This window comes from Martes martes (assembly GCF_963455335.1).
Source record: "Martes martes genome assembly, chromosome: 1".
NCBI lineage: Eukaryota > Metazoa > Chordata > Mammalia > Carnivora > Mustelidae > Martes > Martes martes.
In genome coordinates this window covers 1,585,239-1,608,684 of record NC_137888.1, presented here as the reverse complement: position 1 = coordinate 1,608,684, position 23,446 = coordinate 1,585,239, and the positions used below count along the sequence as shown (strand labels likewise).

The 23,446-nt window shown below is 56.3% G+C and overlaps 1 protein-coding gene across 4 annotated transcripts in view; it reads right to left on the bottom strand.

Moving 5' to 3' along the window:
- Nucleotides 1-331: 331 nt before the first annotated feature.
- The window catches only part of UBE2G2 (ubiquitin conjugating enzyme E2 G2), a 37,379-nt gene continuing 14,264 nt past the window's right edge, over nucleotides 332-23,446 (bottom strand). For 2 of the 4 annotated variants that reach the window (XM_080807176.1, XM_080807175.1), the window contains exons 2-6: nucleotides 17,110-17,145; nucleotides 16,973-17,018; nucleotides 6,038-6,156; nucleotides 3,526-3,666; nucleotides 332-1,014 (exon numbers count right to left, since the gene is read on the bottom strand). In XM_080807176.1, the coding sequence (XP_080663302.1) occupies nucleotides 902-1,014; nucleotides 3,526-3,666; nucleotides 6,038-6,156; nucleotides 16,973-17,018; nucleotides 17,110-17,145 (455 nt within the window). In that variant the 3' untranslated portion in view covers nucleotides 332-901. Of the gene's footprint in view, nucleotides 1,015-3,525; nucleotides 3,667-6,037; nucleotides 6,157-16,870; nucleotides 17,019-17,109; nucleotides 17,146-20,404; nucleotides 20,522-23,446 lie in introns of all 4 variants that reach the window. The other 2 variants (XM_080807174.1, XM_080807177.1) reach the window with 2 other exon arrangements.

Below are 23,446 nucleotides of genomic sequence, written 5' to 3'. Positions count from 1 at the left end.
ACACCCCATCCCCACCCCCCACACGCCCTGCCGCCCAACGGGCAGCGCCCAAGGTCAGGGATAAGGCACACCTCTGTGCCCGGCACTCACGAGGGTGAGCGTTCCCTATCCACGCCACGCCGCAAAGGACAAGTCTGTCTCAGCGTTAGGCTCCCGCTGCAGCCGCACGTGCAGAAGCTCAGAGCTCCCGAGTCTACACAGGGCCGCATGTTCCTGCCCTAGTGACGCGCAAGTCAGCAAGGACACAGATCTAAATATGACCGGGAAGACCGCGTCCATCCTCACAACCAGCAGTAAACCTCTTTGACGCACCCCATTTCTCATCAATCCGTGTTTTTAAAAAGTATTTATTTCCTGAAAGTATCTCTAAGTGTGATAGTTTGTAACACACGACAAACAAAAATGATGTAACGAGATTATAAGGAAACAGGCAGGAAGTACTATGAAGCATTGAAACCAAGTGACATTCCCGGCCGGGCCCACAGAGCCACGCTGCCAGCCGCCGCTCGAGCTGCGAGGCCCCGTTTCCTCGAAGGAGCATTACTGGTTCTAGCCCCCGGGAGTGTGGCACACACGCCCCCACCGACTGCGACAGAAGGGAAGGCACGGCCTGTGCGGCGTGCACCCCGCCGGGAGAGGGGGTGGGGACAGCTGTCACCATCTCCCCAAAGCGCCAGGCCAGCAACACGGTAACACTGCCTCCGGCTGTCATCCTACATACACCATAATTTCAGGAAAGAAGCCTGTTTGGAGCGGGAAAGGCAGGGAATACAAGAGATGCTGTGGCTCTGCAAGCTTGCCTTGTTTGGTACCAGCACAGAGTGTCACTGTCATTATGCGTTCAGCAGAGAAAGCCTGGCCACGGCCGGGCACCGTGTCTGCACGTGCGCGAGGGCGGGCCTCAGAGCCCCAGGGACTTCTGCGCCAGCTGCCTGGCCACCCGGCAGAACTGCTCCCGGTCGTCCCGCCACATCTTGGAGGCGTCCACGTTGGCACCGCTCTCATCGTTGGGCTCTGAAAGAGAAGAGACGCGCGCCGTGGGAAAGGGGCTCTGGAAAGCAAGGGCCGGGCGAGGTCTTCCGACTCGCTTACGCCCTCCGCGTGTCCTTCCGGAGCCGTGTCCCAGGAACACGCGCTAGGGGAGGGAGTTGGCTCTCCGACAGACCCACCGAGGGGGGCTGAGAGGCGGCGTGAAGTCAGGGACACGCGCATGTGGCAGGAAGACCCGCCCTCGTGATCCCTACGTCCCGAGTGTCTTGAAGACAAACGTTCTATCTTGCTCTGGACACCCTGGGCCCCACTCCTCCATTCAGATGCCCGCCCGGCTCCTGCCACCGGCCAAGGCGAGGTCGACGCCCAGTCCCGGGGCACACCTGACCCCAAAAGGTGCCCCAGACAGATCAGGACACACACACAGAGGCAGCAAGGCAGGGAGCAAGAGGCCCGGAGTGGGCTGGGAGCGGGGCCCACGGGGCCGGGAGCCAGAACAGCGGGAAGCGCTAGGTGGGAGCAGAAAAGACAGCCAAGAGGCCAGCCGCGAGCCGGACCCTGGTCCCTCCCTCCTGCCCGACCTTGCGTCCCTCTGTGGCCACCCCTTCTCCGTCCCTCCAACCACGATGACTTCTTCCTCCTGTTTATTCAACAAGCCCTTCCTCGGCAGGTCCTGGGCGTGACGTCCAGTGCAGGGGACTGCGTGTGCGGAGGGAGCACCCTCCAGAGCACCTACAGACGGGACCGTCCACACACGCATCATTTCAAACTCGGGGCTACAAAGTGGGCGACGGGAAAGCAGGAGGCAGAGGACTGGGGGTCCCGCAGGCCTCGAGGAGGGGGTGTGCTCAGGGGAACCCTGAGCAGGCCCGACAGCAGGGAGCACACGAGCACGGACAGGGCCAGCCCGGCTCCCCGCCCAGCACCGGTGACAGCAGGAACCCAGGGCCCGGACGGCTCACAGAGGACCAAGGGCTGCAGGCTCCTCTCAAAGCAGGCCAGGACGGAGGGCGCCGAGTGGGGCAGCGGCCACAGCCGAGCTGAAGGGGGAACCGAGCTGAGAAAGTAGCTCAGAGCACAGGGCACGTACTCCGACAGCAGCGTGTAGGAAATACGTTAAAACATTCTCTTTTTTTTTTCAAGCTAGCTCCACACCCAGTGCGGAGCCCAATCCCGAGATCAAGACCGGAGGTGAGATCAGGCACCGAAACAACCGACTGAGCCACCCTGGCGCCCCTACGTAAAAACCTTTTAACCGTCAGCCTGGGACTCGGCCTCCCTCCGCCCCTCCTTGCTCTCCAAAATAAATAGATAAATCTTTAAAAATAAATACGTAAATAAAGCCTCTTAAGAAAAGAATTTATGGCAAAACTGTCACAGTATGACTTACAGCTGACATTTGCAGACCGCCGACCCACCGCCTCTCCCCTGGTGCCCCCAGCGTGAGGGGAAGGTGAGTGCCCCCACCCCGCGCCCACGCACGGACACCGGACGTCCTCGCCTTCACGCCACCTGAAGGGCCTCTGAGGCCCCCTAGCCTCCCCTCTGCGCCTCCCCCTCCTCTCCTTCCTGGTCGGCTAGGCTATCGCCCTCTACGTTCCCTGACGACCCCCCCTCCTCCTCGTGCCCTTTCTCACGCCCTTTGTCCTGCCCTCAGCCACCGTCTCATCCAGACGTGAGCTCAGCCTCACCTGCACAGCGGGCCTCGGCCGAGTGGCCAGCAGGGATGGACACCCCCACGCCAGACCCTTCTCCCAACTCTGCAGGCTCCCGTCCCAGAGATGGCAGCCCTCTACCCCGGGGCTGAGGTCAGAGACACAGGAGTCACCGTGCACACCAGCGAGCCTGTCTCCCAAATGCAACCCGGTCTTGTGGCCCCACAGCGGTCCCCGGCCTGCAGAAGTCCTTGTCCCCCAGCCCACCGACCGCAACACTTGCCCGACGGGCTCCCTGCCGCAAGGACAGTCTTGCTGAGGTGCGGCTGCACGGCCCAATGTCCCTGGCTGAGCCCGAGCCGTACCCGGTGCTGGCAGTGTGCCCACGCGAGCCACAGGCCTCACTCCGAATGCCCCTCCCACCCCTTAGCCCGGCACCTCCTCCGCAGCCCGGACAGCACCGTCTCAGGGCCGGCCCGACAGCCCCTGTGTGTCCAGCTCGGGATGCGTCAGTGACAGGCCGCCACTGGCAGATCTGGAAAGTGCCCTCAGAAAGCGGGCTTACGGCTGGGGTCTAGGACACACCGCGCTGGACACCCCAGGACCCAGCGTCTGCGACGTGGCAGGTGCCCCAGGAAACACCGGCCCCGTGAGCGTGATGCCTGAGGACTGGAGCGCGGCTCATTCTGGCCGACGTACGAATTCATGATCACGAAACGCGCATACAAGTAATCGAGTGGAAGAGCAGAAACGGTGTATGTAGATGAAGCACGAACAGACACAACCGTGACAGAGGAGCAGAGGAGGGGGACACAGGAGGACAGAGGGGCAGCCCGCGCTGTCCGGCCCCCGCCCCCCGGGGCCGGGGCAGCTGCATTACCTGCCAGCATGCTCACCACCGACAGCAGGATCTTCTCCACGCTCTGCACGGGGCTCCACCGCTCGGCGCTGCTCTCGTAGCCCATGGGGTCGTCGCCCGGAGCGTGCAGGATGGAAATGCAGACTCTGCCGTCAGGGTAGACTGCGGGGGTGAGGACACAGCAGGTGAGCCGAGAGCACGGGGACCGTGTGCGGCGAGGCGGGAAGCGGCGCGGACACAGAAGGGCAGCTGCTCACGCGGCGGCAGCAGAGCCCAAGGCCCTGAGCGCCGCACCCTGGTGCACCCAGCCGGCTGGGCCCGCGCTCACCCACCAGGCTCCGGGCCGGCTGCCTGGCCCAGGCACCCCCCACGCTCCGCCTCCACAGGGATCTGGATTTTCCAGCACTGCATCTAAACGCACTAACTAATGGTGGGTAACCTGGCAGAGAACTAGTTCACCAAAAAAACTCTTGTAACGAGGATCACTCACGATAATTGTCAGAGCTGATTTCTAAGATTTCCCAACGCCCCCATGAAACCCTGGAACTAACCGGACCATGGAAATCTATGTCCACAGTGCCAGGATGAAGGCAACCAGCATTACAGAGACTTCTAGAAGGAAGAAGGTGCCCTGACTTCTCCCGGGGCCTCCCTCTAACACACAGCTGGTCATCTGGGCCCCGGAGGTCCACTGTGTCCCGTCAAAGCCACGCCCACCAGCAACATCAGGAACCAGACGCGTGCGCTCTGGGCTGAGACAGACACATCTCTGTTCCCAGTGTGTGGCTGACGCCACCAAGGACGCTGCAGCGCCCGCCACTTCTCTCTCTCTCTCTCTCTCTCTCTTTCTCTCTCGCACAGGAGAGCCTCAGGCGGTTTGACGTGTACCTAGGACAGACTCAACTGTAAACTGTAAAGCTGTAAGTTATAATAACAGAAACGACAGACAATTCAGAATAAATGTGTGTAACTCCCCTTCCTCGTGAGCGCAGAAGCCCCAACCACTGAGACACCGGAGTGGCTCGAAGCACGCCCACACACGTGAGCCACCCCGCCTCGACCGTGGCCAACTCACAGCCAGCCTTCTCGAAAGAATGGTGCTTCTGAGCTGCATCAGTGTGAGAATAGGAAAATCCCAAGCAGTCTGTCTGAGGAGGGAGCTAACGACCCACACGTAACATCAGCAGGACGCGAGACGATCCAAATGAGGGTCTGGACGGCCAGTCCCACAGGGGGGCACGATCCTGAGCCCCTCCGGCAGGGGTGGGGGTCTGGGCAGGCCTCCCCCCACCCCATGGAGGTGCCCAGGCGAGGTGGGTTCGTTTGTTATTAAGCCAACGGGTGTCAAAGGCTCGGCAAGTTCTGTAAACGCTCTCGTGGATTAAATAAGCCTTGAGCTATTTTATATGCAGAAAACTACAGGAAAATAAGAAATACTCAAATGAGAAAATACTTCATTTCTACAAAACAGGGAATCTTACTCGCTTTTATTCTCCACAACCATTAAGATCATGATTTTAGTGGCAATAATCATTTATAAAAAGGAACATTATCCTAGGGGCGCCTGGGCGGCTCAGTGGGTGAAGCCTCTGCCTTCGGCTCACGTCGTGATCTCAGGGGCCTGGGATTGAGCCCCGCGTTGGGCTCCCTGCTTCTCCCTCCCCCTCTGCCGCTCCCCCTGCTTGTTCTCTTTCTCCTTCTCTCTCTCTGTCAAATAAACAAATAAATCTTTTTAAAAAAATTTTTAAAAAGGAACATTATCCTAAACGTGATCATTAAAAACGTATTTTCTTACTATACTATACGTACTACATACACTCTTATCTATGACCTTCTCTTGTAAAGGGAAAAGTAAAAACCAGAGCTATCCAGGAATCCAATTCCTACCACTGGACACTTTCCCGACTTAAATCCATAAATGTAATTAATGACGGAATCTCTCCCTTTTAAAATACATGTTTATTTTAGAAAAGATTTACAAAAACCAAAAAAGATGCCATTATTGAAAGAGAATCACTTTCTACATTTTTGTGCCACATTTCCAGTTACGTACATTTACACACAAATTGTTTTCAAAAAAAGTAAATTGTAACAAGGATGATTACACATAACCTGCTTTCCTCATCTGACACAGAATGATCATTCTAGATTATTAAATTTTACTCTAGATCACTGAAAGTATCTGTATAGTACTCGGATGTACAGTCTAGCACGGCTCGGCTGTTGAAAACCTGGCCCGCTCTGACTGGTCCCCACTGTCAGAACCCACAGCGGGCCGGGGCCGGAGTCGCACTGCGCACACACCCAGCTCACGTCCTCTGACCGGCCCGCCGGAAGGAGGAGCAAACAGGTCAGAGGGCGCCCAGCATCAGGTCGACATTCACCATCTACATCACACTGTCTTTCAACTGATGTCACCACCACCACGAGGAGGTGGCTGTGGTTTAACACACGGGTTACACTTCCCGGGCTCTGCATCCCCGCACACAGCCCCGCACACCTCCCTGTCGGAACCACGCCCCATAGCACTTACTGTTGGGATGAAACATCTCGCAGGTAAATCTCATCTTTGGGGGACTTAACGGGTAATCCAGCGGGAAGCTCAGGATGGCAGGAAAGACCCCGAACTCAAAGCAGGTGTCTTCAGGGCCCCTAGGGGACAGAAAGGACAGAGAAGCTCAAGTATGTTTTCCAGGGCCCACCACACTAGTAAGGAGCTGGGAGATTTCTACTGCTTCACAAGCGCACGTGAAGAGACTATGTAAATGATAACGGTGAACCGGTACTTCTCTCTGAGCGGGGAAGCAACGCCTCCTCGTCCCACGGCAGTCTGGTTAGACGAAGGGACAAGCGCAAACACCAAATTACAGGCACAGTGTCTGCACTAATGGAGGTAAGCGTGGGGGGCAGAGCCTCCCCAAAATACGGGATCGGAGGAGAGAGCTGCCCGCAACACTGGAAGGCCCGGGGGCGTCTGTTTTCTGTGTGCACGCTGTCATCTCACGTGAGAAAGGTACACCGTAGGCACACACCACAGCACCATCGTATTAAATGAGGGTTAAGAGTTGTTATTTCAAAGGCTATTTTGAAATTTTTAAAAGTGCCCAAGAAACGATTTTGTCACCTTCAAGAGACAGGTAAGGAGCACCCCGTGACCACCGATGCAGCTCCTGTGGGAGCCGGGTGTGCACACGCGCAGCAGAGCCGGGCCGGCACTCCCCGGAGTGCAGCGTCACGGCGCACCTGCGGGCCTGTCTGCCTGGGCTTCCGTCCCCATCACACGGACAGTGGCAGAGGCGGATGTGTCAAACCCCAACACAACACATGTGAGTTAACAATATCCAGGCCCCCATGTGGGCCAGGACGGCTAGTAAGAGCCGTCCCTTATGGGTTTGCGTTAGGGTCGCTCGTATGACCGCCTCCGTGAGAACGGAGCTGCCCTCTAGGAGGGCCTGTCCCACTGAGCCAGGATGCGAACCAGTAGCTCTGCGAATACACCACCCCAGGAGCCCGAGACCCAGGCCACTACAGGGGCAGCTCAACGCCAGAGACAGGCTCCCTTTCCAGATGAAAACCACATACGGCACAGGAAAAAAACAGCTGAAATAGATTTATTCTGAGACAACCTTCATTGTTTAAAAATAATTTTCTTGGTGTGCCCGGGTGGCTCAGTGGGTTGAGCCTCTGCCTTCTGCTCGGGCATGATCCCAGGCTCCTGGGATCGAGACGCACATCGCGCATCGGGCTCTCTGCTCAGCGGGGAGCCTGCTTCCCTTCCTCTCTCTCTGCCTGCCTCTCTGCCTACTTGTGATCTCTGTCAAATAAATAAACAAAATCTTTTAAAAAAATCATTTTCTCAAAGTACGAATTTGTTTCAAATCAATGAGACTATTCTGATTCAGCAAAGTAACGATATAAACTTGCAAGCAGTATCAACGATGTTCATGTCCACAATTAAAGGAAAAAGAAAAAATTCAAAAGGACATGGGACAGAAGGCTTTCCTGTCACGTGTAAAGCCGCCCCGGGCTTTCTACAGCACCCGCCGCGGACGCCCAGATCACATCCCTGGAGAAAGGGGGCCCGGCTGCAGCAAAGCGGTCAAAACAAGACACGGCGAGAAGTGTTCGGGGGAGCCCGTTTTTTTTTCCTATTTAAGAGACCGACCTTGATTTCGAGAACTGTGCCCTTGCTACTTTGGGGGGAAACCACAGTGAATAACTACTTTGTGTTGCAGGTGTGAGTGTCCCAACAGCGCCCACAGCCTTGGCGGGAAACCAGGACTGGGAAAGCCACATGAAGAGGGACAAGCGGCGGGCAGGGCGCCCGTCCTGGAGAAGGCGCTGCCAGCGGCACAGGGAGCGAGCGCGGCCACCAGCAGCAGCCAGCGGCCGGGCAAGGCGGTCTGAGGCCTGCTCTGCGCTTCCCATCCCGGACGCCTGTTCCTCTGCGGGCAGATGGCGACCGCCCCCCTCTCCGCCCTCCATCCGCAGGTCCCCAGCGGCGGGGTGTCTGCAAGTTCCGCTCCCCGCCAGGGTCAGCAAAGCCGGGGAGGCCGGCGATCACAGAGCACGGCCGCGGGCCGAAGACGTCCAGGTCGGAGCGAGGCGCCCAGCACGGCTCCCGGGAGGCCAGCGGACACAGGCACCCCTCCAGCGTCCGTCAGGAAGGCTCCCTGGTGCCTCCGCATCGCGGGCACGTCCGAGTCAGAGGAGGAGAAAAGTCTGGTAGTGTTTCAGAACAAGCCAAATGGTATTTGCTCAATGCTCTGGTAAGTTCTTTGTTTCTCAAAACAGGGCTTTCTTTAACATTTAAAAAAAGTCCCCTGGGTCCCCGTAGTCTCAGAAGCATGAGCAAACATTTCCCCACGGGCTCCCACATCTTACATAGCAAAGCTGTTTTCAAATGCCCTAGTTCGCTACTGGTTTGAAAGGAGGGTTTCCCTGTCCTCCAGGACACCCTGCGGCCGGGACAAGCACGCAGGGGCCCGTGCCCAGCGAGCCTGCTGACTCTGGAAAATGCTGGAGCGGTGTTGACGCAACCAGTGTTATTTTTGGACGAACCTTGGTGCCACACTCCAGAAAGCCTCACTTCTCTCTCACTAAAGGCCTCATCTCAAAAACGCTCAGATAAAATAACGTTTAAGAAGAAAGGAAACAAACTCATCTAAAACACACAAAGTCTTCAAAGCCAGCAAGTTATCGTCCATCTGTCCACTAAAACAACGGTCTGCACTGTTTCAGAGCTCTGAGGCAGGGACTCTCCGTCCCTGAGATGAGCATCCAAGGGAAATGTCCCACCGTGCGCTACGCTGTGAAGGGAACCGCCTTCCAAGCCGTTCTGTCCGGCCACCAGACTGCGGGGAACGACGGGCTGAGGCGGACGCTGGGAGGGCCACACTCGCGGCCTGAAGCTGGCCACTGACCAGCCACGGCCACTGACGAGCCACGCTCTCCCTTCCAGAAGGTCCACGGCCCGGCCCACCCAGCGCCCTGAGCCGCCAAAAACGCGTGCTCACGGGTCCAGTCCCTGAAACCGGCACAAATGCTCCCTTAGTCTCTCCACCCTAAATCCCAGTGAGCAACCGCTCTCCCTTCTAAAACGGCGCCTATGTGACACGAGGAGCCTCCAGGCTGCACGCTGGAGGCCGCGGAGACCGCGGCGCTTGCCGTGTGCCCTGGGTGTCTGCATGGGAGTGAGCCGGTGGCTGCCAGGAATGTTCTCGGCCCGCGGCCTGCATATCACTGCGGCTGCAGCAGTGCGGAAGCTGGCGGTCCTTTCCAAGCCTGCGCAGCACATGGACAAACGTCTCAGACACACAGACGACAAGGCTGTAGGTCACGGAGGGCGTAAACCACTCGCGAGTGCCTAACTGCAGCTGCACTGCTAAGGGAGAACGCGCTCTCCCGGGTCAGGACCACCCACAGCGGGAGAGGAAGGCAGGCCGCTCCAAGACAGCCGTCATCGCCATCGCGGCCCTGGAGAACCCCCAGAGCACCCAGCGGGTGGGCCGGGAGGGGGCCTGCTGTCAGCTGGGGCGTCACCCCCTCCTGCCATCACTGCCCCTCAGCGGAGCGCCCCAGCTCATCCAGGCAGGGGGTGGCCCTGGCTCCACTGGGGCTCCCGGCCTTTACTGGCCCTGGCCACCGGGCTCCAGGCCCCACCAGGACGGCAGGGGCGGCAGCTGCACGAGGCCCCCAGGCCACTCTCCGGGCAGTCGGAGCCCACAGCCTGGCAGTAAAGATGGCACGGGCTCCCGGGGGCTGGGGCGGAGGGGGGCGCCAGGGCAAGGAGCGGGCGGACACAGCCGGCCAGACGGCGGCTTTGCTGCATTCTCCTCCATTTGTCGTGCTCTGTGCACCCTGATCGTCCCGACGTACGGAACCCGGGCCGAGAACCACGGGAGGAGGACAGGACAGACGTCCTCTGTTTCGGGAGAGCGCGGCATAGCATATAGTTCTCTCAGCCTGGACCAGTCCATAAGGAGGCTGGGGCATCCTCTAATTTGGGGTTTTCTGTGATACAGACATCCCTGAAAACTGAATCAAACGTATCTGACCTGCACTTGAACTAAATGAGCCTGTCACTCCGAGAACTTCCCGGTCCATTCTGACAGACACCAACCTTCACGACATGAACTGACTTTGACTAGAAAAGTACGTGTTGGAAAATACTCAAATACACGAGGTGTATAAAATAACAAAATGCTCCCCTCCACGCCCCCTCCAGACTCGCCTCCCCAAGGCCGACACAGGGAAGCCTCATTACTCTCCAAGCTCGTCTCTGCTCATCTACTCACACACCTTCATCCGTAAAACTGGATTTTTTCAAATTAAAAATGTATCATGGTGGGGCGCCTGGGTGGCTCAGTGGGTAAAACCTCTGCCTTCAGCTCAGCTGAAGGGTCCTGGGATCGAGCCCCACATCGGGCTCTCTGCTCAGCAGGGAGCCTGCTTCTCCTCTCCCTCTGCCTGCCTCTCTGTCTACTTGTGATCTCTCTCTCTGTGAAATGTTTTGAAGGGGCGGGGGGTGGGAGGTTGGGGGAACCAGGCGGTGGGTATTAGGGAGGGCACAGATTGCATGGAGCACTGGGTGTGATGAAAAAACAATGAATACTGTTACGCTGAAAAGAAATAAAAAATTTAAAAAAAATAAATAAAAAATATAAATAAATAAATAAAAATCCTTTAAAAAATTTTAAAAATATATCTCGGCACGGCTGACAAGAATTTGAAGAGACCTAACGAAGCGGCCTGCGAGAGAGCCCTCGAGGCTGTGCAGGCGGCAGCCGTCCTCGTCCTCGGACCAACCCCACACCGTCCCCGTGGAACTCCCCGCTGGCTTCGCTGCGGGCACCGACACGCTGATCCTAAAATTCAGAAGGAAATGCGAGGGACCCAGGAAGAGGCAAAAGAATTCGGAGGAAGGAGAACAGAATGCCGGGACTCGCACCTTCCAATTCCAAAACCTCCTCTAACGCTACAAGAACCAAGACTGTGACGGCGGGAGGAGGACAGGCCCAGATCAACGGAGCATGACTCAGAGTCAGACAGAAACCCGTGCGCGTGTGGTCAGCTGATTTCTGACGGGGCTCCCAAGGCAAGCGCGCAGCCCCGTGCCAGTGACTGAAGCTGGGCCCTCCCGAATGCTGGCTCCAAAGTGAACCCCCAATGGTCCAAAACGTAAAAGGTAAACATAAGAGCTACAAGAAAACACAGAAAACCTCTGGGACCTTGGGCTGTGCGACACCAAAAGCCTGGTCCATAAAAGAAAGAAACTGCTGAAAAGCAACACCTGGAAATGACATGTCTGACAAAGGATTTGTATCCAAAATATCTAGACTCAACAAGAGTCTTAGGACTCAACAAGATGAGTCCAGTTAACGGGCAACAGTTGTGCAGGCCACCAAGACACGGGGGCGGCTGGCAAGCCCCCAGAGACCCTCCGCACCGCGAGTTAGAAGTCAAACCACGTCCACGGCGAGCGTCCCGCACACCCACAAGGCAGCGCGGATCGCGCCAAGCACGGGCGAGGGTGAGGGAGCCGAGAAGGGAGCGCGCTCAGCCCTCCGGCGCGCAGGCAAAAGGGCGAGCTGCCCGGAGAGCGGCGCGGCGGCTGCAGCCGGCGAACGCGACTTCACCCCGCAGAGGGCGACGGCTGTCCCGCAGGCCCGGCGGGGCGCACGCGCGATGCAGACGCCGTGCGGGGACGGCAGCGGCTCTCGCCACAGCAGCCCGGCGCCCCTCGTGCGAGGCGCCCCTCACGCCGCGAGCGGACAGGGCGGGGGCAGCCCATGCCCCCAGGGGACCCGGTTGGGGGGGGGGAGGGGAAGCAGCAACACACACAGGAGGCACAGACGCGTTCTGAGTGGGAGAAGCCAGACGCCGAGACGGGGGTTCTGTAAGTCCATTTGCAGGAAAGCCCAGAGGAGCAAATCCGTAAGTCAAAACGCAGGAGAGAGGCGGCCTCCAGCTGAGGGTGGGAATGCGGACTGACGAGAGACACAAGGACCTTTCTGGAAACGTTGCAGAAGCGTCGCGGGGATGGCCTCAAACCTCTATGAACTGACAAGTCTCCAACGTCGACACTTGACACAGATGAAACTTGGTTCTCGGCCGCAGCACTGACCCCGGGGCCCACGGGCCGGGGCCGCTGTAAGGGGCTGTCCGGGCAGGGAGGCCTTCAGCAGCACCCCCAGATGCTGGCGGTGGGGCGCCCCCCAACTCCCCAGAGGTAACGACAAGGAGGGTCTCCGGACCCCACCCGACATCATCCCAGCGACCACACTGGTCCAGGCCATCGCTCCCTGGTTTGCTCTTCCCACTCGGTGACACGCCGGAGACCTTCCCACGCGGCAGCGGACTGCGCTGGAGCCGACCCGGTGTCACGCGGCATCCGGCGCCAGACGGCACGTGTGCGCCTCGCGTCATGTGGGACGACGACGTTTCCACTCCTGAGTCACGGCAGGGAGCACGGCAGGAAGCCGCCTCGCCCAGGGGCTGCCGGCCGGAGGGCCCCCCGGAGGCGCACGGCCGAGCTTCTGTCGGGAGGCGCGCCGGCGTGGTGGCCGCACGCCCGCGGGCCCGGCATACGGGGTGGCCGCCACGACCCTGCCCTCTGCGCCCGGCACCCCCAGGCCGAGCGTGGGGGGAGCAGCCCCACCCGGGAGTCCTCACACCCGCAGCTGTGACGTGGCAGGGAAGCTCGCGAAGGGTCCCCAACCTCTCGGAGGGGCGTCCTCCTCATCCTACCAGAGCCCCTGGCCTGGAGGGGAGCAAGGCTGCGGCTCGGGCAGGGAGACGGCTCACAGCCGCGGCTCCGAGAGCCCTGGGGAGGGCAGAACAGGGCAGCGAGATCCCCAAGGCCTCCCCGCTCTTCTAGCCCCTGAGGGCAAAGAGCCGGCCCGCAGCACAGGCCTTTCCCGTCCTCAGCGAGGGCTCCCCCGGAGAAGCACACCCACCCTGTGCGGACAGGGACCCCAGACGGCCCAGCGCAACGAGGCCGCACGGGCCAGTCTCTGGACCCGGAAGAGGCCGAACGCGACGCCACCTCCCCACGTGGACGGTGCGCAGGTCTGTTTTGCTCCAATCAAGTGCAGAGCGGCAGGTGCGAGGGCACGAAGCTGTGCCAGCCCCCAGGCCGCGGGCCCCACAGCTCCCCGTCTGCTGGGAAGCCTGGTCGTCTTCCGGGCCACGGCTCAGACTTCACCGTATGCCCAGCCGGGAGCCAGCAGACTTACCTTCCACCTGTTTTCTTAAAGTTTTTATTTAAGTCATCTCTGCACCCACGTGGGGCTCGAACTCATGACCCCAACATCAAGAGTCGCACGCTCTTCTGCCGGGGCCAGCCGGGCGTCCCAGCGCTGCCTTCCACTTTTCCTCCGAGAGGAGGCTGTGGCAGTTCAGTTCTGCCGTCCCCTGCTGCGCTCCCATTGTACACCCTCCGCCTCCTTCTCTTGGGGGCACACATGGGGTCCCCCCATATCCTTAGTACCTGTGGCCCAAGCACCCTCATGGCACAGCCGAGGAGACACAGGGGCCCTGTGGGTGAGACCCCGTGCCCCCCTGGAAATGGGGCCCGCATGGTTTCAGAAACACTGGGGCACCACAGAAACTCCAGAGACAATCAAAGAACAAAAGAGAGAAAAGAAAACCTATCACTAAGGAGCGAAACTCAGCCAGGTGTCTGCGAAAACGGCAGCATGAGGCCGATCAATGGGAGGGCAGCTAATTCCCTAATAGGTGTTTTAAGTACATTTGTAAACGGCCTCTTGTTTGTAAAAGGGTCTGGAACAGGACCAAGACCCAGAGGCTCACCAGATCCTGAAGCAGGGGAATTCCACGCTAACGCAACAGCCTTATTCACATACAAATGTGCTGAAGAAACCTGAAAAGCTCTCCTTACTTTTTTTGAAGTTGAAGTTGAAGTTGAGGCATAACTGACACATGACGGTCTACATCCCGGGAGCGGGACAGCAGGGGCCACGCTCTGGAGACACTATAGGACGACCACCGTCAATCGGGTGAACACCCATCACCATACGAAGTTACAAACTATGCATTCTTGTGAGGAGGACTTGCAGATTCACTGTCTTGAGGACTTGCATTTACCGACTGCAGTGTCACCAACCCTGGTCACCACGCTATCCCTTACACTGCCGGGACAGAGTTATTTTGCAGCTGCAAGTTTGGGCTTTTGTCCTCCTTTGCCCATTTCACTGTTCCCCGCCCCGCTCCGGCCCTCCAGCACCCATCTGTTCTCTGAGTGTCGGGGTTTGGGGGTTTTCAGATCCCACCTGTGAGATCGTACGGTATTTCTCTTCCTCTGACTCATTTCACTGAGTATAATATCCTCAAGGCCCATCCACATTTTCACCAATGGCAAGATTTCCTCCCTTTTTAAGGCTGTCATCCCATGCGTGCGTGCGCACGTGCGTGTGTACACACACCACCTGTTCTGTGCACTCGTCCCTCCCTGGAGAGCAACTTTGGCTGCTTCCATCCAGGTCTTGGCTGCTGTAAATAATGCTGCTGGGAAAACGGGGATGCCGACGGCTTTCTGAGTCGGTATTTGTGTTGTCTCTGGGTAAATGCTCAGTACCCCAATTGCTGGGCTGAAGGGCAGCTCTGTTTCAGTTTTGGGGACGCTCCACGCACTTTTCCGGAGCGGCTGCGGCAGCTGGCATTCCCACCAGCACGGTGACACGGGTCCCCTCTCTCCGCAGCCTCGCCAGCCTGTCGTTTCTGGTCTTTTTGTGTGACGCCTGCTCTGACTGGTGCGAGGTGATGCCTCCCTGGGGTTCTGATGCGCATTCCCGGGACGCCAAGTGATGCTGAGCACCTTTCCACGCACCTGTCGGCCATCTGTGTGTCTTCTTCGGAAAAGCGTCTATTCAGGTCCTCAGCCCGTTGTTAAATCAGATGATTAAAATTTTTGGAGCTGAGTTCTGCCAGGTCTTCATGTATTTTGGAGAGACCCCAGACACGGGATCACAAACCTCTTCTCCCATCCCGTAGGCGGCCTTTTCGTCCCGTCGATGGCTTCCTGCGCTGAGCAGAAGCTTTCCAGTTGGACGTTGTCCTGCTTCTTGATTTCTGCTTTTGTTGCCTTTGCATCTCATTATTACCGTGTTTTCAAAATACTCGTTTAATATTATAGTTTATCTAAAATTAGTAACAGTTACCCTAACAGGTTTAGTTACCCCAACACTTTAGAAATCATACCGGAAGGCTCCCATGACCCTTAGAGGGCTTCTAACTAAGCCTGCCAATGGGCACGAGCCACTACCCTGCAAGCTGTCAGACCTGCCAGGGGCCACTCACCTCTGCAATCAAGCCTTCCAAAGCCCCGTGTCCCTCCCCACAGGCTCGCGGCCAGGTGGCACGCACAGCTGCCTGCGTGAACACGGAGAGCGTGCACGGTATACAGCAAGTGGAAAAGCGGGGCTATGACTCAAGTTCCGATGATATAATCTGCTGTTTCCTTAAAAATAAAAGGCTCTGTGGCTGACACAGCAGCCAGTGCCATGTTCCAGCAGACGCAGGACACTGCTGAGCCGGACAGTCGCCATCCCATGGTAATTGCTTCAGGGGACAAAAGACACAAGATGAGACAGAAGTACAGACTGCAAAGACATCCTCATGCCAGGAACATTTCAGCACGGGAAAAACAGTGGGCATCACAGGCCTAAGTGATCAGATGGCGCGCATGCTGTATCTTCTCTGGACAGTGTAAAATATTTTGCTTTATCAAAAAACCCTCATTGTTCTCATCAATTTCCATGCGTTACTCTAACCTCCAGGGACGACGACACTATCAGTGTTCCTCAAGCACGGAAAGCATGAAGAGCTAACGTGACGCTGGCCCTGGGCAGACCCCCAAGGGGTGGGGACGGTGTCTAAAGGCCCGGCTGCCCCTGCCCCTCCCACGGAGCACTCCTCAACCCAACAAAATCCAGCCCCGACACCTGCCAACTGACTGAGGCACCTCGTCTCCCTACGGAGAGAACGGAGAGGCCGGGGATCAACTTCAACTTCACAAATGTTACTGAAGCACGTTCTGCTGAAAATACAGCAAGTCTCAGGCCAGTAACTCAGAAACGGCCCACGTGAAGCAGGAGGAAGGCAAACAGAGCATGTGGGTCATAGCAATCTAGAACATTCTAGATTCGGGGGTCCGTCTGTGACCCCCTGAAGTAACATCACTAAGTGAAATGGGAAATCCACGCATGAGCTTTCCACGGCAGGGCCAGGAACCACAGTGCTGGCCTCAGAACTAAGCCGCATGCCGGGGTCAGGGACCACGGAAGGCCAGACAAGGTGCCCGGAGAGAGCGGCAGCAGCAGACGAGGGGCTCCGTGGGGAGGAGAGGAAGAGGGAAGTGTGGGTGCACAGGCACGTAGGGCCAGAGGCTCAGTCACACCCCGAGGGGCCCGTCTCCACTCAGAGCTGAGGGCTCTTGGGGACTCCCCGAGGTGAGAACCACCGGCGCTGTCTGAGGCTAACCCAGTGCAGCCACAGAACATTCAAAAGGTATTACTGGGCGGCATCTGGGGGGCTCAGTTGGTTAAGTTTCTGCCTCGGACTCGGGGCGTGACCCGAGTCCTGGGATCAAGTCCCGCATCGGGCTCCCTGCTCAGCGGGGAGCCTGCTTCTCCCTCTCCCGCTCCCCCGCCTGTGCTCGCTCGCCCTCTGTCAAATAAATACGATCTTAAAAAAAAAATCTTAATTACTGTAACTCTAGAAATACAACATCGACTAAACCTTTCACTGGCTCTAAGGAAACATTTCCGCTTCTCAGGATACACATCTGCGCTGTTTTCTGCTCTGAGACTAGCAGACTAGAAAGAGCTCAACTCAGGAAACGCACAAAGAAACGGACACTTGGAAGCACCGCACCGCCGCTGAAGGGATTCAAAGGTGTCGTGTCCGGGGAAGTCTTGAAAACCAGAAACACATGTAACGAGCTTACATGATCAGTGCCTCCCACTCGAAAAAGTTCTCTTCATTCATGGGGCCTGCAGGGGAAAAACAATTTCCACAATTAATTTTGAAGGCGACACTGGTGATCAGAAGTAGATTATAAAGAGGTAAACTGCAGTGCCGTACCTGCCACAATTCCTTCCGGAGGATTCAGCGTTAATTCTACAAAACGAAAAAGTAAAACCATTATGAAATACAATGTGTATTGGGTTGGCATTTTAACAAAACACTTTTTAAATGTATCTAAGAGTGGCGCCTGGGTGGCTCAGTGGGTTAAGCCTCTGCCTTCGGCTCGGGTCATGATCTCAGGGTCCTGGGATCGAGCCCCGCGTCGGGCTCTCTGCTCAGCGGGGAGCCTGCTTCCCCCTCTCTCTCTGCCTGCCTCTCTGCCTACTTGTGTTCTCTGTCAAATAAATAAATAAAATCTTTATTTTATTAAGTACACAGTTAAATTCTGGTCACAAGACCATTCAAACACGGACACTGTTGCTTATCCTTTCACTCGCTTCCCGGTCCCCTCGGAGCTCTGAGCAGCAGCCCGGAGCCACGGGCAGCAGCGGTCTGACAGCCCGCGCGGCCACCGTGACGAGACGCGGCCGACACTAACCGTCCGTTCCACGTCTCTGCCCAGCACCCCTCCGGCCAGTGGACACGCAGGGGCAAAGGACAGACAAGGGCCCTGCCTTCAGTGAGCTCGTGCGCTCATGAAGGGAGACGGCAGACAAGGAACACTCGTGAAAAGAGAGTTTCGGGTACCGGAGAGTACAATGTGACCAAGTGAGAGAAAGACGCGCCCGCGGGGGGCAAGTGACGCCTCGCTGTGAAGGTGACACTGGAGGGGCTCCTTTTTTTTTTTAAATGACTTACCCCACGTTAGTTTCAGGTACGACACGGGGAGTCAGTATCCGTTTAAATTCTGAAACGGGCGCGGTACGTCTAGTTAGTTAACATCCACCAACGCACGCTCACAAATCAATTTTTCGAGAACTTTTAAGATCTACTCTCTTGGCAACTTTCAAATGTACAACACGGCATTATCAACTGCAGTCGCCGTGCTGTGCGTGACATCCCCGGGCCTCGCTCCTTTCATAACCGAAGTCTGTACCTTCCGACCACTGCCACGCTTCCTGCCCACGGCCGATGCCCCGCGGCTACCACGAGGCTGTCCCGCGTCTGTGAGCTGCCGCTCTGATTAAGATTCCCTACGCGAGACAGACCACCTGCTGCTCGTCTCTGTCTTACTCCACTTAGTGTGATGCTCCCGGGGTCCTCCGTGTTGTCGCAAACGGCAAGATTTCATGCTTTGTTCTGGCTGAGTACCACCCCCTGGTACAAGCATTATCCGTAACAGCCCCCCAAAATGAAAACACCCAAATATCTATCTATAGTAGACGAGATTAAGAGACTGTGGTAGAGTCGCACAAGGGAACAAAAGCGACAATACATGATGCACAGTTACACGCGACATAAAGTTGTGTGAGGAAGCCAAGTGTCTACCTGTCGACACAATACTCCTCACGCTACACACATACGCACGACACAGAACACACAACGTGAACTACATGTACCGCTAGATCACACTGATCACGTTCATTAAAAACCCGGCAAGCTGAGCTACGACGTTTAAGCGCGCAGGCTTCGGGGGAAAAACAAAGCAAAGTGGTGATTCTCCTGCGAAGACATAGCTGCTCTGGGGTGTGGGGGTCCCACAGTGTGGGGTCCTGGGGAGCTGCAGACTTCTTGCTTCCCCGGGGTAGTGATGCTCTGGGAGCTCACTGAGGGGAACACATCCTTCCCTGCACCTGTCCTCTCACCAGCTGATTTCAAATTAACCAACTTTTTTAAAAAGATTCATTTATTTGAGAGAAGAAAGAGCATGAGCAAACGGGGCGGGAGTGGGCAGAGGGAGAGGGACAAGCGACCCCTCGCTGAGTAGGGAGCCTGACATGCACCCGCAGGGCTCGATCCCAGGACTCTGACGTCATGACCTGAGCCGAACGCAGACACTTAACTGACTGAAACACCCTGGCGCCACTCAGATTAATAAAGGATTTTAAGAGTTGTTACCACGACAGTCTGGACGGGGAAGGTGATGGCTTGAGTCAGAGTAGTAAGTGAGAGCCGGGGTAACTGGGGGGGTCTGTTCTGCAGGCAGAGAGGAAGCGATGTGGCACGGGAGGAAGAAGAGGGCTGTTCCCGGGTTCCTGGCCAGACAACTAAGTGAACGGTGGCACTATTCCTGCGACGGAACAGGAAGGGACAGGTTTGAAGGGAAAGCGGAAATTCTCATGTAAACACATTAAAATGGAGACTAGGAAACAGACAAGTGAAGGGGCTCCTGGGCGGCTCAGCTGGTTAGACATCTGACTTAGGTTTTGGCTCAGGTCATGATCTCGGGGTCATGGCATCGAGCCCCGTGTCAGGCTCTGCATTCAGCGAGGAGTCTGCTTGGGATTCTATCTCCTTCTCCCTCTGCCCCTTTCCGCCACTCACTCTCACTCTCTAAAATACGTAAAATAAACCTTAAAGAAATAAAAAGCCAGTAGAACAGGCAGGTGGTTGGAGGAACAACTGTGAGGCTCCAGGGAGAGACGACACTAGCCATAGAAATCTACGTGCACACGGAAGGGACAGAGCCGCCGGAGCAGTCCCCCAGAGAACACTTGGAAACTCAGGTGCCAATGCCAGGTCTCCGCAATGACTAGGGAGTGCCACCGCCATGGAGGGAGAAGGGACCAGGAATGCTCCACGTTCTGCCAGGAACGAGTCCTCCACAAGGAAAACGAGCTGCCGAGCCAGCCGAATCCACTGAGAGCCACAGGTGTCACGTGGCCATGCCAGCCCAGCCGGCCACGGGAAGGGAAGGGATAGAGGGGGCGCCCAGAGGAAGCCGGGGAAGCAGGGCAGCAGATGTCTCGGAGGGGGGACCAGGTGTGAATGAGGAGGAGGAGTACCAGGCTGAGCCCCTTGGGTGTGGCAAGACAGACTCTGTCTCAGCCCCTCAATCGCGCCTCTGCGTGACAGCAGACCAGGAGAAGCGGCCCCAGGGGATCCCAGAACCCAGCTCACCAGGCTCTGCACACCCAATCATCTGAAATCCAGTCTAGTTTTCGTGTCTAAAGTCAAATCACCTTATCATGAGAAAACCAACAAATTAAAGCAGGTGAGTTACAAACCGCTGGGGCGGGGGGTGGGGGGGTGCCTGAGAGCACAACAGAGTAGAGACGGCACTTGTTCCCCTGGAGCCCTGAAGGGGTGCTTCCCTGCAAACGAGCTGGCTGTGTTCTTCACCTGTGGCCCGCTGGAATGTCCCCGTGGGACACCCTCCTCCGAGGGAGGGCGGAGGGTGCTCTCTGGGCGGCTGCAGACCCCGGGCACCCAGCCCGGCCCACCCGCATCCTGATTCAACAGCGGCACCTACCGGTCAGAGGAGAACTGCGCGGCCTGAGCTCCCCCGACCGCGGGAGGGGTCCTGACAGCGCTCTCCTTTCTCCGCTTGGTTTCCAGAACACACACCCCCACAGAGCTTTCACGCTCACTGGTAAAAGCAAATTCAAAAAGAAAAACTCTTAACAATATCAAAGAAGTCTGCACAAACCATAGCACTGAATCCTCGAGAATGTTAACTTGTTCAAAACATTTTCTTAATAGTGGCTTAAAAAACAGTCACCACACAAAACGCGATATAAACTCAACCTTTGACCCAGCGATCCCAGTCTCAGAACCTCCCCTAGCGACAGATACACTGGTAAAAACAGGAAAAGATGTAGGCATTAGGCCATTCATTTCAGAATTATTTGTAATAGCAAAACACTGGAAATTGGACCCAAATATCTATCAATAGGGGACCAGTCAGTCAAATCATGATTCATCTACCAACGGAGCTTCGCTGCTGGAAGGAAAGATGCACGCCTCTCTGTACGGGTGTACAACAAACTCCAGGACATACTAAATGCAAAAAACGCAAGAAGTGGAGAAAAGCTTGTACCGAGGGTCTGCAAAAAGGTGATTAAATAAAAATGAGGGTGTTAAGGGCCCGAGTCCAACAGGCCTGGTGTTCTCGGACGATCAGCACACAGGCACCCAGGGTCAGCCACGTGAGGCCCCGGGAGGATGGCATCCACACGCCCAGGAAAGAGGCCCCGGAAGAGCCAGGCCTGCCCACAGCTGGATGTCAGACCCTAAGACAATATTTCTGTTGTTGGAGGCCCTACTCCCAGGTATTTTGTCTCTGCTGCCCTAGAACACAAACACGGTCCTGGAGCAGGTGCGAGGCCATCTGTAAGTAATCTGCAAGGGAACCCTGACCTTTACCTCATGGCGTGCACAAGCCTTTCCCTGACACGGACCACAGATGTGAACACAAACTGAAATTACAGCGCACTGAGAAAAACACGTGATTTCTGTCATAGGAGAAAATCGTAGCAATCTCGAGGTAGGCTAGGATTTCTTAAACACGGAGAGCACGAAATATTTTGGAAGTAAACAAACTGGACTTCAGTGAAATAAAGAAATCCTCTGCTCTTTAAAAGGCTCCGCTAGGGAAACTCAAAGGCGCGTCACACGAGCTGCTGCTCCGACGGTGCCCTCTGGTCACACAAAACCAAGGAGTTCTAAGGCTCTGCTAGACAACAGCGTGCGTAGGGTTAACACTGTAACGTACACTTAAAAACTGGTAAGAAGAGGAAATTATGGGGGTTTTTTTACCACAATTTTAAAAAGGGGCAAGCCTCAGTTTAAAGGAAAATATTTACAAAATATCCAATGAGAGACAGTAGATACATCATACACAAAACTGTTACAACTTACCAGGAAAATAACACACTTGCAAGTCAGCAGAAGACTCAAGACACAGGATGGCATGAAACACACAGAACAAGGCTCAATGTCATTGATCATTAGGAAAGCACCTATCGGGGCGCCTGGTTGGTTCGGTCGGATAAGCATCTGCCTTCGGCTCAGGTCATGATCCTGGGGTCTTGGGATCGAGCCCCGCATCGGGCTCAGTGGGGAGCCTGCTCCCCGCCCCTGCCTGACTCTCTGCCTCACAGAGACTTGTGATCTCTCTCTCTCTGTCAAATAAATAAAAATCTATTAAAAAAATAATAAAAGTCTTAAAAACAAAATAAAACCCTAAAGGCTGGCTGGGCCATAAGCACACATCAAGCAAATGAGGAGAAAACCACACTGAAGCAGCTGGGAGAGGCTGTGACAGAGTCAGAGCCCTCCTCGCGGTATCTCACAACCAGGAGAAAACGCAAACCCCAGAGCTTCTCCCTGAGCAGCAAAAGGTTCAAACCCCACAGCAGCACCCCAACTTCTAAGACGTACACTCGAATAGACAAGCCCCCAAAACACCTAACTTTGAAATCCCAGGGGACTCGCATCCTGAGCCCGCAAGACAGGAGCGATCTGGGAAGGCTCCCTGGAGCGGCTTGCACGAGGGGACCCAGCTGCCCCAGGGCCCGGCTCAGAGGGAGCCCGCGGCTTGTGCCCAGACTGAAGGGAAGCAGGCTCGCCTGCGTCTGCCGGGGCGCCAGCCTGCGGGCAGGCATGTGATCTGACACACACACGTCAAGAGCCTGCTGGATCACTCTCCACCGGGAACGGGGACTAGGGGGCCACCCTCACCCCCTCCCTTTGCCGGGCTCCGGGGGCACCAGCATCTCCCTGAAGGGAGCTTCTACGCATACCTAGTGCCCTGATTTCTGGGGCTGTCACCCACGGGACAGCTCTCGATCAGCCGGCTCTGCAGGCCAGGGACACTTGGGCACCCGCTCCCAGGAAACTGTAATAATCAGTATCACACAGGAAGGAGCTCACACTTATCTGGTGCCCCAAATTCTATGCCTGCTTCTGGGGACTTCTCTACATCACCTGACTCCGACAGCCAGAGGGACTTACGCCGTGGGTTCCGGAGGACGCTAACCAGTGAAGGAAGGGTTCTTAAACAGCTAGCACCCCTGGGAAAGCAGGGAAGCCACAGATTCAGGAGCCGGGTCTCTCTCTGCAGGGGGGCCCTGCACTGGGTGTGGAGCGGGGTCTCTCTGTGGATTCTCTCCCCTTCTGCCCCCCTCAACTCTCTCTCTCCCTCTCTAAAAACAAACAAACCAAAAAAGAAGTTACAGAGCGAGGAATACAAAAGCTGACTGAAACACAGCCTAGATGAAGCAGAAGAAAGGGTCAGACAGCTCAGTCAAGGAGTGGAACTCAGGTGATCAGAGCAGCAAGAAGAAAAAAGGAAAAAAAAGTGAAGATAGCTTAGGGGCTTATAGGACAATATCAAACAGACTAATATTTGGATCATGGGGAAAGGGAGAGAGAGAAAAGTTCAGAAATCTCCTTGAAGAAGTAACAGCTGTAATGGCTGAAAACTTTCAGTAATGGCTGAAAACTTCCCTAATCTGGGGAAGGAAACAGACATCCAGATCCAAGAAGCCCAGAGAGTTTTAAGTAAGAGGAA